The sequence below is a fragment of the Orbicella franksi genome, chromosome 3 (assembly GCF_964199315.1).
Source record: "Orbicella franksi chromosome 3, jaOrbFran1.1, whole genome shotgun sequence".
Classification (NCBI taxonomy): Eukaryota; Metazoa; Cnidaria; class Anthozoa; order Scleractinia; family Merulinidae; genus Orbicella; species Orbicella franksi.
In genome coordinates, this window is record NC_138147.1 from 23,649,009 (window position 1) to 23,667,727 (window position 18,719).

At 38.1% G+C, this 18,719-nt stretch overlaps 1 protein-coding gene and 2 long non-coding RNA genes across 3 annotated transcripts; 2 read left to right on the forward strand and 1 right to left on the reverse strand.

Annotated features, from left to right (window-relative positions):
* Nucleotides 1-130: 130 nt before the first annotated feature.
* On the reverse strand, nucleotides 131-4,805 carry LOC145481707 (uncharacterized). The gene is made up of 5 exons (XM_081460232.1): nucleotides 4,746-4,805; nucleotides 3,467-3,510; nucleotides 2,346-2,379; nucleotides 2,183-2,234; nucleotides 131-1,301 (listed from the first exon to the last, which is right to left on the reverse strand). The coding sequence occupies exons 2-5, from the start codon at nucleotides 3,488-3,490 to the stop codon at nucleotides 692-694; spliced, it is 720 nt and encodes a 239-aa protein (XP_081316358.1). The 5' UTR covers nucleotides 3,491-3,510; nucleotides 4,746-4,805; the 3' UTR covers nucleotides 131-691.
* Nucleotides 4,806-12,115: 7,310 nt separating this feature from the next.
* LOC145482750 (uncharacterized) lies at nucleotides 12,116-14,503 on the forward strand. Its single transcript, XR_014048807.1, has 2 exons — nucleotides 12,116-12,726; nucleotides 13,006-14,503. It is a non-coding gene; the product is annotated as an uncharacterized LOC145482750 (long non-coding RNA).
* A 1,057-nt stretch (nucleotides 14,504-15,560) lies between these two features.
* On the forward strand, nucleotides 15,561-18,493 carry LOC145483118 (uncharacterized). Its single transcript, XR_014048879.1, has 3 exons — nucleotides 15,561-16,153; nucleotides 16,573-16,819; nucleotides 18,269-18,493. It is a non-coding gene; the product is annotated as an uncharacterized LOC145483118 (long non-coding RNA).
* The last annotated feature ends 226 nt before the right edge of the window (nucleotides 18,494-18,719 follow it).

Consider the following 18,719-nt stretch of genomic DNA (forward strand, 5'->3'; position numbering starts at 1 on the left):
AAACCTAAACCTGATTTAGTTTAAGTAGTTTAGTTGGTGTGAATGGGGTATAAAACTTTCCTTGCAACTTCAACCTATAGTATTGGTAATAAAAGATCAAAATTGTTACAACTGTTTTTGTAGCCATGGCATTTAATAATGACGTCATTTGCGGATTTAGATCGGGCTAGTTTTAGTAAAATAACAAAGACAAGGCGGTCTTTTAGCCGCTTTAGACATTCACCTAGTATTCAGTGGTCAGAATAGATGGCAATTTCCTCAGTAATGTGATATTGGTCGCATTTTAGGCATTCTAAGATTGCAACATTATTCGTTAAAGCTGCCTGATTTAGTTTGTTAGAAAACCTTTTCTGTTTCTTTCACAATTTTCTCTTATTTCTGCGAAAAGAATGCTGACCTTCTTCGATGCGTCGTTAAGCCATTCACCAACACAAAATTTCAACTGCAAAGTAAGCAGCGTTAAATACTAACAAATGGCAGTGCACACATCAACTTAAAAAAAACATTCCATGTTCGGTGCCGTGCGTCTGTTCAGTAATAGATCACAGATGACATCAAAATGCGGTAAGAACAAAAACGTGGCACACGAGTGTGTCACTGTGGCCGAGCGTGTCACTGACGTCTTTTGTGATCTATTACTGAACAGACGCAACAACATGGGATCTACCTGATTTATATAAAAAGACACCAATCAAAATGCATAAATAACGTGACTTATTATATGAAACTTACCTCTAAGTGAATCAGTATAATCATCAGATACTGCATAGTTCAGCAGATAAAAGTCCATCACTGATCCGAATAACTGATAATTATTGCTGAGCCGAAAATCAGGCATGTTGCCGATGGTGCAGCTAGGTATACCAAATTTACTAAAAAAGTCTATCCCTTGCCATAATGATGCGTGGTCTTGTTTCTTGCCGTCGATGTACATGGTTAATTCTCTCTTCTCAGCAAGAAACGTTACAACAAAGTGTGTCCACGTTTTCAGTTTGATTTCGTCATTGCTCTGCAATATTTCAATAAATTCACCCACGCCATGGATTACCGTCAAATGAAATTGTCGGTCTTTTGCCGATAGGTAGAAACCTTTTGACTCACCTTCTTTTTGTCTCATTTCTGCATATATTGTTGGAAACTGACCTTTTGTAGTAAACTGTAAATACAGCCACATTGAAACTGTAAAGCTTGCGCCTGTGGCGTCTAAGCAAGGAGTTCTGACGTATGATATTAATGTATTGAAAGTCAGTGACTTGCCTTCAGAGCATCGACCAATGCTAACTTCTGACGCATTGTTGGAACTGAAAATCAATAAACTGAAAAATTACGTTTCGGTTTAAAAACTTAGTTGCTAATTAAACGTAAAGCTGTCTGTTTCTTGTTATTTCGATCCGTGAGCAGGCAAGATGAACCGAATCCTGCGCTGTGATTGGCTACCCGAGCGGGCAGGAGGACGCTTGGGATTGCTGTGTACCGCTGTGTTCTTTTTTCGTTGTTGTTGTTGTTTTTTGCGTGTTTCGTCTCGGTCCATAAATACGGGGGAAAATATAGACCTTGGCTAATATCCAGCCATCTTGACCTCACGCTTGGTCAATACCCTATATATACGTTACGACTGGGCAATTATACACAGATTTTACTGGGCGGTTGGTATGAATGTGATCAAACAGGAAGAAACAAATCGTTGACAATCGGTTAAGGATCATGTCCAACAACACTAGCATCATCAGAATTTAAAGCGCTTCTTATCACAAACACCGCGTTCACGAAGCAAAACTGCCCATGTTCGAGGGAATTTGATACCTTTTCCTTATGAATCAACCGAGTCATGCTACAAAAACAGACACAGTATTACATAAGCCAATCCACAGAACCTTTTCATTCCACTCCTCAGGACCCAAATAAATATGAGGTAAATCCCGCGTCAAGCCAAGTGGTCAGCCGGAGCATACCTCGGACTTTGTAGCATTAAGCGAATGGATGGGTGGAGAGAGGTACCGTGAGAGTAAAGAAGCTTGCTCAAGAGCTAGATATTAGACCACCTCTCCGCCACAAAAAAAGGATTGGACGTCAATTTTAAAGAAATATGAAACAGATGCTATCTCAGTAGGAAGTAGTCACGTCAGTCATTCATGCAAGTCATATTTCTTGGTTTAAAATACTCAGCAGCCATATAACTGACCTAATGTCGACATCACTGCCATCTAACTTCCAGTACTGATGACCTACTGAACCTGAAAATCAAAGAAATAAGCAGAATTTATTGGTCTTTCTACTGAGCAAAAGCAAAAAAGGTTTGCATTCTTTATTATATGGCAAAGCAATTCCAAGCATTGACCACTTACCAAGTTCTAAATCACCAAAAACATTACAACAGCTCTGTGAAACAAAAATAATAATTTTTAATTGAAATTTTTTCAAGGTGAGCCTTGAGTTAACGTCCTCCAGTTTTATTTTTACACTGAGTGAACTCTCCATAAATTTGAATCTAAATAAATTTGAAGTGCGCGAACTCATGATATGCATCAACTCTAATAGAAGGTACCGTGAAAGAGGAAAAGTTCATCTTTATACATTGAGTACGCTTTAAATTTTCAAATACGCCCATAAACAAACTAAATAGACGAATTTATAGAGGATAGATCACGCAATGTTAAGCAATTTTAGCACTGACAAGGCTTTCAGTACCGTAATATAAAACGGCTTAGAACTGTAGAAGAACTAAAAGAAAAAATACAGAAAAGCCCAAAAGAGGCATGGATGGGCAAACTTGGAGAAAATTAAAACAGATTGCATTTATGTAAACGTGAAAGACATCGGGCCGATTTTTTCAACTTTATCTCAGTTTGTATGACGTATTGTCTAATAAGGTCGGAAATTATCCTGGATTGTTATGTGGCTATAAGACTGTTTCTCTGTCAGTTTGAAGGTTGGAGCTCGTAATTACCGGAGATAAACAGAACTACCTTAAGTAGTGTGATTTAACCCCTTTAAAAAACATAGGTTCATAGCCAACGTCAAATTCTAAATAAAGAATAATAAATATAAAAAGCCGACACTTCGCTCAATACATTAATTCCTCAGTCTCCAAAAGCTGCGTAAATACGAAGTTGATTTAAGGTTCTTTGGTTACGCATTATTATGAAATTTTAAAACGGAGTGATAATTTTATTTTGGCATAGACGTGGCTCTCCGTGAGCAATGAACTTAGTGTTGTAAGTACGGGATATGATCTAGCGGAGCACAATAATCAGAATATCATGCATTGGAATAGAAGTAGAATCACATGTACTGATGCCATGATACTAGACTTTGGACTCGCTAGTGCTGGTTAGTGAAGTGTATCAAGTGATTCGCTCTTTTGAGAACATCATTTCAACGAGGTTGGCAAATGAATACCACATCTTAATCAATTCCTCATATCATGTCAGAGCGTCCAAGGCAAACATGCCCAGACTGTGCTTACCGCAAGTACAATCCACATTAACATGTTTATACAGCACGTACCACCTGCAAGTAGAAAGCGATATCACTTTACCTTTTGAGTGAGAAAATGTTTAAAAAATGGTCGGGGTTACCAGTTTCCAAAATTTTAACCTCGTTTGTTCTGATAGTAATGATTTTTTTTTTTCATTCTTTTCCTGTGATGGATTGCCTTACTTTGTAATACGATTGCCGCACGATTTTTCTTCTTTATTTTCAATCTTGCAAATAAAGTAACCGAAACTTAAGGTTATGTTCTCGTTATAATGCAAATTACACGATTGCATTCGGCGCAGTAAGCGAGCTGTTTGTCAAAACTAAGAACTTCCCTTGAAATTTCATTATACGGGCGTCTCGGTTTTACAGCATCATAGATTTTGATACCTGCTTGCTAAAACCCATCATGAGAAATTTTTCTACAAGCTTCTCACTTTTTCTGGATATCAACAATTTCTGTGTATTATGTCTTACTGCTTCCTGTTTGGCATTGCATTTTGATCTGACTCCGACTGCAATTCATCACTCGTTTCTTTTCAAGCTTTTAAAAGCTAGATCAAGTCTTGCGTGAATAATTGAAGTCGTCCTGTTCTTCGAATATCCTCGAAGTAAAATCTTATCATAGTGTTTTCATTTTTTCGTCATTGTCCAAATTGTGAAAATGGCAAAGACTGTGAACCTGCCATACTAAAACAACAAACTGATCGTGCAAGACGCCAGATCTTGGCAGATCAGCCAGATTTAATGTTAAGTTCTCTATTTATAGCCAGTTGAGCATGTAGGGGCATCACGGGAGCGCTACAGTGTTATTGTGACTTAGAGGTATGGGGAGAGTATGTCCTAGCAGCACACCAAATTGAAGTGTAAACAAGTAGTAATGGCTAACTGGTCGTTTCTCTTGTTTAGTTTCTCACAAACGAATGGCTTAACTCAAAGGAAGATGCTCTTCATTTGCTTAGCTAGGACCAACGTATTATCCCTGAAGGAAAGCTTTGGAATCTCATGTGACAACAATATGATCGATGGAGGTTACGATATCTTGGAGAATTGCGAATCCTTCCCATGGATAACAAGTCTTCACTAAACTCTTGACGGAAGCTCTCACCGGGAAGCAACTTTGCGCTAAATACGAAACTTATCGTGCCAACACCTTTGCCAAATTATTGTTAATAGTACTCACAGGTTATGATCCACCCACTGAAACTTAAAGTGGTGAACATCCGTATAAAAAGGAAAGAGAGGCGAAATAAAACCGACATACTAACCTCTATGACAAAACCTTGCGACTCAAGCAGTCAGGTTTCACGTTACGGCTGGAGTTGCAGTGTCTCCAATTTGACCCCGGCAGCCGTAGCAACGCACTTTTTTACGGCTCAACGCATGTACAAGCTATAACGTTACTTCATTCGTTTCCATTCTCTCACATAAACCACAGGCAGCCCAAGCTCTCTCTATGAACTACACAAGCAACACAATATGGCATCGAATTATAAGGGTTTATACGGGATTTTCTACAAGATATCCATGGAGGTAGTTAAAAGTGAAAATTCTCAATAAAAATGGCTTACCTTATTCCATACGTGTGTTGTTTGCTCCTGGTGTGGTTATTTTACTGATTGAACTTGATTTAAGCGACTTTTTTGAATTCCGGTTTTCTCTTTATAAAGAGAGGACAAGGCGAAACACCTCAGTCGGGACAGCCTGCAGAATGAAGTCAAAAATTCCAGGCTAAAATGTGCCCACGGCCACAAATCCACCGCAGAATTCAAGGACAAAGGTTAATCTTTCATTTCAATCCTCTAGCCACACAATTGCAGCCCTGCGAGCGACGCCAGGCGGCTCTTCATGTCCCTAGTGAAACGATAAAACGATGGAAGAGCTCCGTGTCTGTTTGATCCGCGACCCAACGACCGTTGAAATCGGCTTGGTAACCTCGTCATGTTGGCAAACCAAGACTCGCGGGGATACTAGACCGCAATTTGTCAACCGAACTTCTTGTAACACCCGGGGTCCCCTCAGGTCGAATTTACAATGCAAAATAAAAATCGTACAGAACGCTTTTGCAAAATGGCTTCAAAACCAAAGAAACGTAAGATCAACGGTGAAAGCTCCGTAGAAACTGAGGAGATACAATCATTTTTGAAGTCGAAGTCTTGGTAACTTTTCTCGTTTATGCACCTTTGATCTGTTTGTATAAAATATTCCCGAGCTGATAAACTAAATTTGCTTCTCTTAGGGTATTGTGGAATTAGGAATATTGTGAAGAAACTGTAATGGAAGCCAGCAAAATTTTGTCTAGAGCATACGAAGAGAAAGAAATTGCCTTAAGCAAATTGAACTCTGTTTTGCTCGGGAGAATTCTTAACGAATTATGGGGATATGAAGTTAAATTGGTGAGGGGAGGACCAAGTAACTCAAAGGTGCATAAACGTGAAAACTTACCACGACTTCCACTTCAAAAATGATTGTATCTCCTCAGTTTCTACGGAGCTTTCACCGTTGATCTTACGTTTGACAAATTTGACAAATTGCGGTCTAGTACCCTCGCGAGTCTTGGTTTGCCAACATGACGAGGTTACCAAGCCGATTTCAACGGTCGTTGGGTCGCGGATCAAACAGACACGGAGCTCTTCCATCGTTTTGTCGTTTCACTGGGGACACGAAGAGCCGCCTGGCTTCGCTCGCAGGGTTGCAATTGTGTTGCTAGAGGATTGAAATGAAAGATCAACCTTTGCCCTTGAATTCTGCGGTGGATTTGTGGCCGTGGGTACATTTTAGCCTGGGATTTTTGACTTCGTTCTGCAGGCTGTCCGACTGAGGTGTTTCGCCTTGTCCTCTCTTTATAAAGAGAAAACCGGAATTCAAAAAAGTCGCTTAAATCAAGTTCAGTCAGTAAAATAACCACACCAGGAGCAAACAACACACGTATGGAATAAGGTAAGCCATTTTTATTGAGAATTTTCACTTTTAACTACCTCCATGGATATCTTGTAGAAAATCCCATATAAACCCTTATAATTCGATGCCATATTGTGTTGCTTGTGTAGTTCATAGAGAGAGCTTGGGCTGCCTGTGCATGGACTGCCTGTGCATAAACTCCCTGTGCGCAACCAAAATTTTCCGACAAGTCAAATATTCGGTGACAAGAGAATAATTTATCGTGGAAGGTTCAGGAAGCTCTTTCAAACGAAAAAGCAAAGGCGACCCACCTGTCTTCATCAGGCGAAATACCTGGGGGAGGAACCGCCGTTTTGAAAGACTCACTGAGATGAAAGCTCCGACAGATCAGAGTTTGGTCACAAAGTAAAGTCGACGCACCCGATTCCTTTTTAAACCGAAGATTGTATAAGTAATCAAGGGTTTTATGTTGTGGTGCAGATTATGCTAATTATATGCAAACAAGAGATCTCTTGGTGACACATAACATCTTCCAGAGTTAAGCTTAAATTTTCATCACGGAGATCAGACCACCGAATACAGAGACAAGCAATTCCAAAGAGCAGTTTTGAGGTGAACAAAGTCTTCCTTATAAATTCTGCAAAAACAACATTTCTTTAATTAACCCAATTTTAAATGATTTGTTTTTGTAAACAGGATGTTATTCAATAACTTCCATTGAACAGGTGGAACGTATGTTTCACTTCCGGCAATATAGGGAACTAGAACTACGAGTATTTCCAGCTCCTGATTTCCAGCCACATAATCCAAGTTTTGAAAACGTTAAGATATTTAGCTTTATTACAAACCAGCAGCAAGTTAACTACCTACACCTTGCTAATTGTACCTGTCGAATTTTATGCTATTATGCTCAAAATTCATGGGATCAGATTCCACTTGTGGGAAAGAAGATGACTTTTTCTTAGCGATAGGCAACGTAATGACCACTGTGTCAAAAAATTCATACCGAGCCCTGTTAACTTAAGGCACGCATATAGTCGAACATTTTCCAAGCTAAAGCACGAACTATTCCACAACCAAAGTGAATTTGTGACTAGTTCTCGTGTCTTTATCAGTTTCTAATTAACCAGAAGAAGCACATTTCTCTGGTATATGTTTCTGGCATTCTGTTGACTTTGCTGTCTAACTCGCCTGCCTGAACTTTAGCGGCTGAAGTGGTGGAAAGCTAGGACATAGCACGAATAGAACGGGATTTCTTTGAACGGTTTGACCCACTGCGTTTCTTTCGTTGTAGATCGATTTTGTCAGTAGAGATTGTGAAAAGAATTGAATCGTCCTTTTTCCCGCTTTTACTCGCGAAACTAAAACAATTTTTTGATTGGAGGAGAAGACGTCACGTGATCACGTGATTACGGATCTCGATCTTTGTATCAATCCTTGCATATTAGATTAAAATATATCTTAGCACTTTGGGAATGATGTCTTTATATGCTGTTTCTTTGCTACCTTCACAAGACAATTTGATTCAGCTTGTTTGAAGGACTTTTAATCAAGTTCCTCAGTTGGCCTGTTTTGGGGGGTCGTTCGCAAAAAAATTATTAATTATTAATTATTATTAACTTTCGAACCTGAGTTAGACGAAACAGCTATTTTGAGTTTTGATTACCACTTGCTGTGCCCTGACTGGTACCTCTCAAAAAGTAATTATGAAACTCGTGGCGTGTCTTTTCTTTCTGCGTGATAGAAGGGAAGAAAGAAACAAAGACTTCTTTGAGAAATCCGCCAAGTGAGGCTTGTAAGCGAACATTATAAAGACGAAAAGGTGAATAATGTTCATATTTTGGTGATGTGACCGAGCCAGTTTTTTTTTTAATAGTAAAGAGATGTCCGAATTCACCAAACAAAGATGACCAGTAGAAGTAATAATGTTATGCATTACATTGTTACCAGCTTACAAAAAAAATTCGTAAAGGAGCCTCTATTCTGTGGCCACAGACTCTCTGGATAGTGGTGTTGATGAGTAGTCGAGAAATAATTTTGAACGCCTGCTTGACTAACATTTTGAGACTAAACATAAATTTGGTCCGCTTTTTAAATAACGGAAGTCTCATGGTGTTGAAACATTATCCACAGGTGACATATAATCTCAAAGGGTTTTCTTTGTAAATCAATATATAAACTTTTATATCCCACGCTTAATTTTCGCGCAATTCTATTGGCTACTTTACGTCACGTGGTGCAAAATTACTGGGCAGTTATCACGCAATAACCTCCGCCTGCGTCGATAATTGCCCTGCGACTGTTTCTGTTGAAAAGAAACAAAGCTAAAAAGAAAAAATCCAGCTCTAGAATTACCCTTTTCATCTTTATTATTTTTTATGGGAGAAAAACAAACTCTTTTCGTGGAATCCGCTGATAAAAAACTGGTCGCCAATGTTGTTCTGATAAGTACAAAAAAGTCAACAAAATATGCAGAAAATTAATGGGAGGGTTATAAAATAAATAAACCCCTTTCTGGCTGGTTGGTATGTTGGCTGATAATGTCCTTGGCTGAGAGATTGTCCTCAAAATTTCACATTTGCCCTCCAAGCTTCACTTCTCGGCCAAATATTCATTTTTCGGACAATATCTCAGCCGCGGACATTATCAGCTGACATACCAGGCGCCAAAAGGGGTTTACTTACTAAATAACTTGGGACGCGCGGTGCGTGAGGTCTGGGTTCTAGTGCTCACATGTGTCACTGTTTTGTGTATTTGAACAGCACAGTCACGGTGCCTATCTTTTTTCCAGTTAAAAAATTTTCGGAATCAAACGTTTTTATTTTATAGTTTTGGGGGGTTGAAAGGGCAGATTAGGGCGAAATTCAACCCTCCTTTAGGTAGTTTATCGTTTCTCAGGCTAGCAGTAGTCGAGGAACAAGGAAGTTTACGGCAACAATATGAGACATATGGCTCGGTAATGTCTCTTTATTTCACGCATAAGCATTTTACCCTTTCCTAATCTAACTAAGCTAAATTTCCCGGCGTTTAGGCTTCGATTCATTAGGAAATGAAAAATTTCAAAAAAAAATGATAATAAATGATTGATTTGGTAGAAAGTCCAAACTAAGTTTTTGCCGCCACAGAATAGATATTTGCTGCGTAGCACTGAAAATAAATGACAGAAAATTTTGAGAAATATGTTAGCGCGCTTAATTAAAGACAGTCAGATGCTTCGGGGATAACTTCTTCGTCACTGTTTATTTCTCAAAAAGCAAACCTCAAAACTTGTATGAACAATAAATTAAATCGAGCAATTTTTTTCCTAAAATGAGAAGGCGAAACAAAGCGAGAAGAAAAATCTGTTAGATCTTGAAGAATCCTTTGTTTTAAAAAATGTTTTTATGTTGAAAAAATGCAATGTAAGCTCCACAATCAAAAATTCAGCTACCACAGTAACATTACTAGAAAAATCTCATTACCAGAGTCTTCGCTGTTCTGTGATACATAATACGAATTATATCTTGCTTTTGGTCATTTTGTACAAGTGCTTGTAAATAAGAAACCGATAACTATGCGAAAGTTATAACTAATTCAAACGCTTACAAGATTGGTCGATGTAATAGCTAGCCCTGTCAGTTATGATGATTCTTCAAATCTCTCTTATCCGGTTCAGTTTTATTTTTGCGATGAAAGACAGTTTTTAATTAAGTAGTGATAACGTCCTTTTGGCTGAAATCATGAACTAAATTATTTACGCAGTCCAATTGTATTCGCAGTTCACAAAGGAATAGAAAATAAAGCAATTATTTCTTTTGGCTAGTTTAAACATAACAAAGTGCTTCAATAATGTTTTGTTCAAGTTGAGGACAGATCAGATCCTCTTTACTGGGAAGGTGGGTTTTGTTCAACAAATGTACTCGTGTTGGGATTTCACATGAAAACGTTTCTATCGTGGTACGATGAGAGTTAAATGGAAAACTAATTTATATTCGTCGTAAAGAAAAGATAGGCGAAACGGGGGATATCTCTATGAGCAGAATTAAGTTCTATAATATTTTCAAAACTAAGATTTTGCCAGATGTTCAGTTTACCGCTTGATTTTAAGGATTACACCAGAAAAGAAAAAGACCAAAATTTTGTTAATTTGAAGATGCGTTTGTCACTTTGCCCTCAGTCGAAAACCAGTTAAGCCGGTAGTTCATGGCGGAGGCACCTCTGAGCAACAGTGAAAAAGCTTGGAATGCAATTTTTTTTTCTGTTTTCTGCAAAAAGTTTGCGTAACGTGAAGAACACCCACTGTGATATCATGTGCTTGGCACTTTTCTTAAATCATTTGTTTATCGATGGTGTTCCTTGAAGAATGAAGAGAATTATCTACAAAAGTGTTCCTTATTGAAAATTTCATTACTTTGAGCGGGTTATCGATTTCATTCTTTGGTATCTTACCAATTTCAATTCATTTCCACACTTCATTTTGTTTTCTTTGTGTTACGAATAGGATTCGCAAGGTGATTTAAGTGAATCCCAGCAATCCCTTTAAGTGAAGATTTCTAAAATCAGGTTGCTTTAAACCTTTTTGAATACAAGCATACATTTTTTGTAATAATCCGGCATGACGGCATGACGTATTTTTCAGGGTTTGGATTGATATTAAAGTCATTCTTTCTAATCACCTTTAGATGAATCACGTTCAAGATAAACTAGGAATGAACGTCGATATCTTCGTCACTGAATTTGTCCGAGAGCCAGTCCAATACAGCATATCCCGTAAATAAAAGAACATTATTCTAACTTGATACTGGAGTTTTAAATTGTGCAATGCAAGCATTCGAAATTGTCAGTAAGTTGGCTTATACACAGTGATCTATTAACAAACCCAGTTTTCAGTCAGGTGTTTCTTTCGTTGGTATTGACATTCTTGTCTTCTTACTTGCTTCTTTTCCTGACAAAGCCGTAATTGTAGCAATAAGTGACTGACAAAGATTGTATACCTCATGTGTGTTCCCACCAATTCGCTTCATAACCACACGCCATTTTCATGAATTATATTTAAATAAAGCCTAAGTGTTTCCTTGTTTTTTTCTAGTTTCTTCAATATTTTTGTCTCCTACTGTGTCACTGGACTTTATCGCAATAATTGCTTCTTTTGCCTTTAAAATAACATCAAAGTTGGCATGAATGAGCGGCTTGGTGAAAAGCTGTTTTGTTGATTTACTTCTCCCGCTTAGTCCTAACTTTGTAATTCGAGAACTGAAAAGGAGGTATGAAACGAAAATAAATCACGTGGAAGGTTACGCGAGCCAGGGACTCAAGTCACGACCCATAACTGAGATGAAGTATTCTTGAATTTCAAAACCAGACAAAAACTGCCTAATGATTAAGGACTCAACTCTGTTTTTAGACGTTTTAACCCAAAATGGGAAACATCTTTTCCAAGTATTTAAGTTGACAAAAGAAAGGAACGAAAACTCGATTTGTTTATACCTTATCAAGCAGAGAGAATATTACAGGTCTCGGCACCTACAATGGGTACTTCTACACAAAAGCAATTAAGTTTGATCGCTAATCATGCTTTCAATTTACAAACAGATGTCCAATGATGTCCAAAATATACACGACATATTCACATTTCTTATCTGTTGTATTAAAATACCAGAAACGATAAAACATGCAGAGCAAAGCAGAATAAAATCTTTAAACCTTAACAAAGTGTAAACTAAACGAAAGAATTCCTTCCATTTTATTATGTCGGCAGGCGACTACGCGTCTTTAATAAAACCTGTTCCGCACCTGTTCTGGTTAAATTTGTAATTAGTCGAAAAACTCTACAGAATAAAGAAAACCCAAGCTGTTTTGCCAAAGAAATGTTCTATTCAAAAAATAAAAAACACTAAAAAAGCTTGGGATTGAATTCAATAAATTTTGGCGTAGCCTGTTGTAAAAACTCCCGCGTCAATGTTTTTAAAGCTGTTGCGATCACCCAGGGCGTCGTTTACATAGCGAATCAAGTTGAAGTTCAGCAAAACACAGCTCAGGCAGTGTTATAAAACTACTTCGACAAAACAAAACTTTTATCAGTTAAACTCGTATAGCTTCCTCATACGCCTCAAGCCCCACTGAGCTGCAAGCGAAATGAAGACACTGTGTGTATTCGTGGTTGCTGCAGTGGTTATGTTCGTCGCTACTTGTCGAGGGGACGGTTATGACACTTTCAGAAATGTTGAGAACGATTTTCAAGATCGCTTTAGGAACAAAGTCAACGAGCGCCGGGAGCAGATAAAGTCCATGTTTGATCCAGGTTGCCTGATTTGGACAAGGAGAAACCCAGAATGTTTCAGTGGGAAACGAAGCTTTGGCGCAAGACAAGTAAGCATCTTTTTATTTTCTTTAACTTTGCTCTTAAAATCTTATCAGAGTAATGAAGGGGGTTTGCACGCATTTTGAAGCCTTACCGCTGTCTTGAACGGGGTAAGAAATCCCAAATCACGGAGCTGGACTCACATCCGCTATGCAGTTATAAAGAAAACCGCAAAACCGTAATGAAAATGAATGAAAGTCTCGTCTCAATCTCGAATTTCTTTAGGTTATGAAGATCAAGCTTACTATTAATTCTCATTGATATTTTTTGATGTTTCCGCCAAACAGGTTTCCGACAGCACAGATAGCCCGCTTGAAGATGTAGACTATTACGAATGAGAGGTTTTAGCTCTCTGGCCAACCGAAACATGGACTAAGATATTCAAATCAATATATCAAGCTTGAACAGTAAAATGTTGTGGTTAAGTTCGCAATTACATAACACATACGTTATTAAAGATAAATGTTATATCTTGTCATGTGCCTTGGAACTGTTTGATAGATCTTCCATACTTGAATAAATGTAAAATAGTTCATAATAAAATCAATTTAAGGTGTTTTGGTTCGTTATTTGTAATGGAATCAGAAAGGGGGAAACTGCGCCTCACACTATCAACGATAACTGAAAGATGGAAGAATAATGTAGAGCAAATTTACTGTTTGCAGCGTTGATGTCAGCATATTAAACATTTTGGTCATTAGTTGTAGCCATATTTGTTTTTCCTTTTTTTCTAATTTACGAATATGTCACTGACAACTTCATCTTCTGACACCTCAAAGTATTTTCCTATCACGTGACTAGATCTTACAGCATGACACAATGTCTTGACGACCCGCCAAACAGAGGAAGTGACAAGAGGGCGCTGGACTCCGGACGGAGCGGTCTGGGTTCGAGGTCTAGCCGTGCCATTGCGTTATGTTTTTGAGTAAAACACTTGACTCTCATGGTACCTTTCTCTACCCAGGGGTATAAATGAGTGCTGTCAAATGGTTGGGGCAACCTGACAGAATGCCGGGAAAAGGTGTGGTTTTAGAACTTCTTAAGCTATGGGCGTGTTTGGATTCTCAGACCGCGAGAAGTTCGAGAACCCAAAAGATTTTTCAACATGGGACTAACTATAAACATACTTACACCGATAACACAAGAAATCACGACTATACAGTCTCTAAACAGGATTTGCTCTCGCCCAGAACTGTATGGTGCTCATAAAAGTAGACAAGTCTATTAAAAACCTTCAATTGGAACTATTATACGAAATTAAAATCAAATCAGTTTCAGTGCTTAAAAAATAAGAATACATATCTACTTAAGCTGGATGCCTCTCAGTCTTTAATGCGCCATATCGGTTCGACACCCGTTGTTAAATTCTCGACTTGTTGATTTCTGATTGGTTCACTGCCTCTCAGCTATCAGTCATTATGCCGCCTGAGTTTTGACTTATAGCATGGCCAGTTTCCCTCTGCGGAAAGCGAAAATTCTACGAAAAAAGTGGCTAGAAAAGATTTGGTCAGCTTCAACCGCGGAAATACACTGTACAAGAAATAATGGGCACTGCCATTCTGGAAACTACAAAACAAACCATAGGAAGCCATAGAAAGCCATAGACAGTCACGATTAACTCAACTGAGTCTACGTAGAGTTTGATACAAAACATTAAAGGAAACGTTTGGTGAATATACAAAAGCGACTGAATGACGAAAAACAAGAAGAAATGCTCGGTACGATTTAAAAAAACTAGGGCAATATCGTTTAGAAAACAGATTTTTGGCATAAAAATAAGCTTGGCATTTCAGTGAGGTTTGTTAATTTTATCGTGATCGACTCTGAACAGCACAGTAATCTTGCTGATAGCGAAGACAGCTAGGCGCTGATCTGATTAATTAAACTCTTGCTTCATTTGAATTTCGCTCAATGGGGCGTACAATTTTCAACGACTTGATTTATTCGTGATTTCCCCACAAAGCTTTCTCGCTTGCCAAAATTTTCCAAAATATTGACGACTTTATTGAGAAGAGATTGTAGAAGAAATATTTGGGAAGAAAACTAGCTTGCTCGCTTTCCACACGTTTCAGTCAGCTCAGGAAAAGAACACCGTGTCACACACTTGGCCGCATTTTCAAACCTGCTTAAATCAAACTAAAATGTCCACATCATCCAGACTATAGATAGAATTAGTATTTAAGATGGAATGGTATCCTGAAACAGTATGTCGAAAAAGTCACTTTTCTCAAAATAAAAAGGTGGATACACCTGAGTCCCCTGAATACTTGAGAAAAAATATTTAGATGGGAGTGAAATTCAAGGAATATACACAGTTTTTTTACATAGCAACAGGCATAGCAGCAGTTGTATAAAGTTAGAAAAGGAATACGAATATAGATCAATTTTATAGATTAATACGAATACAGATTAATACATGAATGATACTATGAAGTAAACCTTTAAAGACATGTACGGTTTGATACGTGTAATAACTCGTGAAAACCATCTCTTGAATTGTCATGTCAGACGGCTCTTTCATGTCTCTACGAAACGTAATATGTTGATAACTTGCCACATACTAAAACAAACCTTTACCCTCCCTCTATCCCCCCCCCCCTTTTTTTTGCCGGCTTCTTAAATGATTCATTCATGTGTAAAAAACTTTAAGTGCAATGTTCTCCAATGTCTACTTTTCGACTGTCTGACCTCACAGCAACGTTTCTTCTTTGTGTACTTTGAAAGGTATTTCAAAGAATTTCCTAAAACTTGCCAAATTAAAGCAAGATATAATCACAAAATGTTTAACAAAGTGCAGACCAAACGATAGAATTCCTTCCCATTAAAATAAAATAAACAGGAGACTAAGCGTCCTCGATGAAACCTGTTCAACATCTGTTCTGGTTAAATTTGTAATTAGTCGAAAACTCTACAGAATAAAGAAAATTCAAGCTGTTTTGCGGCAGCCATTTTCTATTCAAAAAATAAAAAGCGCCGAAATAGCTCGTGATTGAATTCAAATAATTTCGGGGAGGCTGTTGTAAAAACTCCCACGTCAAGCTGTTCTTATCATCCAAGGCGTGGTTTAAATGGCGAATCAAGCTGAAGTTCTTCAAATTACAGCTGAGGCAGTGTTATAAAACTACTTCGACAAAACAAAACTTTCAGTTAAACTCATATAGCCTCCTCAAACGCCTAAAGTCCCACCGAGTTGTGAGCGAAATGAAGACACTATGTGTATTTGTGTTTGCTGCAGTGGTTTTGTTCGTGGCTACTTGTCGAGGGGACAGTTACGACAAATTCAGAGATGTCGAGAATGATTTTCAAGACCGCTTTACGAACAAAGTCAACGAGCGCCGTGAGAGGATGAAGTCCATGTTTGATCCAGGTTGTTTAACTTGGACTCGGAGAAAGACAGGTTGTGTTAATGGGAAACGGAGCTTGAGCGCAAGACAAGTAAGCATCTTTTCATTTTCTTTTGCTTTTAACAATCTTATTCGAGTTATGAAGGTGATGGGCACACTTCTGTAAGCCTTGAGGCTGTATTTAACGGGGTTAGAAATTCTAAAACACTGTTTTCAACGTCTCAATTTGGTAGCAAAATATCATGCAGTTATAAAAAAAAGGAAAGCCGTAATGAAGATGAGTGAAAAGTAAATCCAAACCAATGTCGAATAAGCTTCAATCTCAATAATATAATCAACACTAACAGAGCCTTTTCTCTGGAGAATATCGCAGAAGGCAGTCGAAAATTTAATTGTTCTCTCTTTATCATTTTTAGATCTGTTTTAAACGTTTTTAAGAATTAATCAAGACTAACGGCATACCATCAATTTGCCATTCAGTTGATATCTTTTGATGTTTCCGCCAAACAGGTTTCCGACAGCACAGATAGCCCGCTTGAAGATGTAGACTATTACGAATGAGAAGTTTTAGCTCTCCGGCCAACCGAAACATGGACTAAGATATTCAAATCAATATATCAAGCTTGAACAGTAGAATGTTGTGTTAAAGTTCGCAATTACGTAACACATACTTGTATCTTGGAACTGTTTGATAGATCTTTGATACTGAAATAAATAGACAATAGGCTAAAATAGTTCATAATAAAGTTAATTTAAGGTTACAGTATACCTCCGGGTCGGCAATTTTCTTCAAATTTGGATTTTTGGGTCAAAATAGTGGTCGAAGAATAATCTCTAATTTCTGAAAAAAATTTTTGAAAAAGGCTTAATATTGGCGGAGAAATGGCGGTTTTACGTTTTCACCGGAAGTAAAAGTTTACCTCTTGATTGACAGCCCTATGGCGCGTATGCAATCAACCGAGACGATTTTCGCGGGAATTACCTATATGGATGTCACGAATTGACTACTCAGTTGATCAGCATTGTTGTTCTGACTACCCAGCATTTTTGATATTAGGCGTGTCTCTATTAAGTTATAAGTAAACATAGACCACGTTTAAACCATGGACCGGTTCGAGAAAGCGAAAACAGCGAAGAACGAATGAAAATACATCAATGAGTGAAGAAGCGAACGTTCGCCACGCGGATGAAGCTATAGTTATCGTATAAGGCGGGCAAATATTCGTGGTAAGAGAAAAGAAAGGTTCTGTAAAAATTTCGGAACTTGACAGCAATAACAGGGATGCTGACAAAGACTCTTCTGATGAGTCCGATATCGACGAATCGTCGGACTCATGCACAGTTGCCCACACACAGTTGCACTCCGCGCTATCTTTTGTTTGTTTCCTTCGCTCAGCCACTCTAGCGTTCGTATCCTTTTTAGTATTCCCCATTTTGCCAGACCAGCTTCAAGAAAAACCAAGCTACAGAAAAATTCTCTCTCTGCCTCCGGTTCCTTGAGCGCATTGCGAAACACAAGAGTTTTTTAGAGATTCGCGCGTAAATTTCACCAGGAGGTTAACGGTAGTAGAGTTTCCCTGCACTGATTGGCTTAGTTATCTGAGAACCCAGTTGAAGGCGTTTGTGGGCGGAGTTTGTTTGCGAAGCAGAAAATTTTTCTTAGCGCTGTATTCTCGAATAAATTTTTTCACTTGAAGCAGACACTTTAAAGAGTTATAACTCAAAGGGAATTTGTTCAATCGCCCTTAAATTAGGACAGTGGCTAGTTTAACATATAAACTACAAAACCGTCTCTGGGAATTGTTAATTTCGAAATACTTTTTCTTCGAGAGCGATTTTTGTACGATCACTCCGCATTTTTTTAATCCTATTTCGAAAATGTTCTGTAACTTTTTACTGCAATCGAATATGCCAAAACGCAGACACGGTTTTTAAGCGCTTTGGGCCCTGAAACCGAGGAAAACATTAAATTGGCGAAAAACGAAATTCGCTTTGACTTGTAGCTTTCGAAAGGTGATTCGGGCGCTCGCATTTAGTGGTCGTGAAAAATTCGACAATTCATTTTCTTTCAAAATTCTTGGTATAGTTTGATAGCCAGCTCCATAAGCTTTAATTTGATATAGGGGTTTAGGTATCTACAGCTTAAACTGCACGCGCTACATCGCTTGCGCGCGAGACACCCCTGAAGGTATACTGTAACCTTAAGGTGTTATAAGGTGTTTCATATCTGAAGCGACTCCCGAAAACGGCAGAATGCGATTCACATTACTTACGACAGCTGAAGACGGAAAAATGATGTAGAGCAAGTTTCATGTCAGGGTATTACTTTACGGTCATTAGTTGTACCCGTTGTTTTTCCTTGTCTAATGTAGGGATATGTCACTGAAAGCTTCCACTTTTACTTCCTGAGGTAAATTTACTATGAGTTTAGTACTTTGTTGTTGTTAACTATTTGTTATCGACGTCTAAATTTTATTGACAACTAACAAACCTAGTGTGTAAGTGAGTTGTCAACAACTGAAAGCTATTTTTACGTGACCTGTCTTTACATGAGAGTTTTGCTAAAACCCTGTTTCAAATTCTGTTGTGGAAACCTGCATATTATATTGCTTTTCATCAAATTCTTTTTGCAATACATTAAAACTGAAATTGACCAA

Bases quoted from the DNA above. Each gene is read 5' to 3' on its own strand.
- LOC145481707 (XM_081460232.1), bottom strand. From the start codon at position 3,490: ATGTTAATGTGGATTGTACTTGCG. The intron at 2,380-3,466 runs GTAAGCACAGTC...TTTGTTTCACAG, and splicing joins TAATGTGGATTGTACTTGCG to AGCTGTTGTAATGTTTTTGG. The intron at 1,302-2,182 runs GTCAGTTATATG...ATTGATTTTCAG, and splicing joins GGCAGTGATGTCGACATTAG to TTCCAACAATGCGTCAGAAG.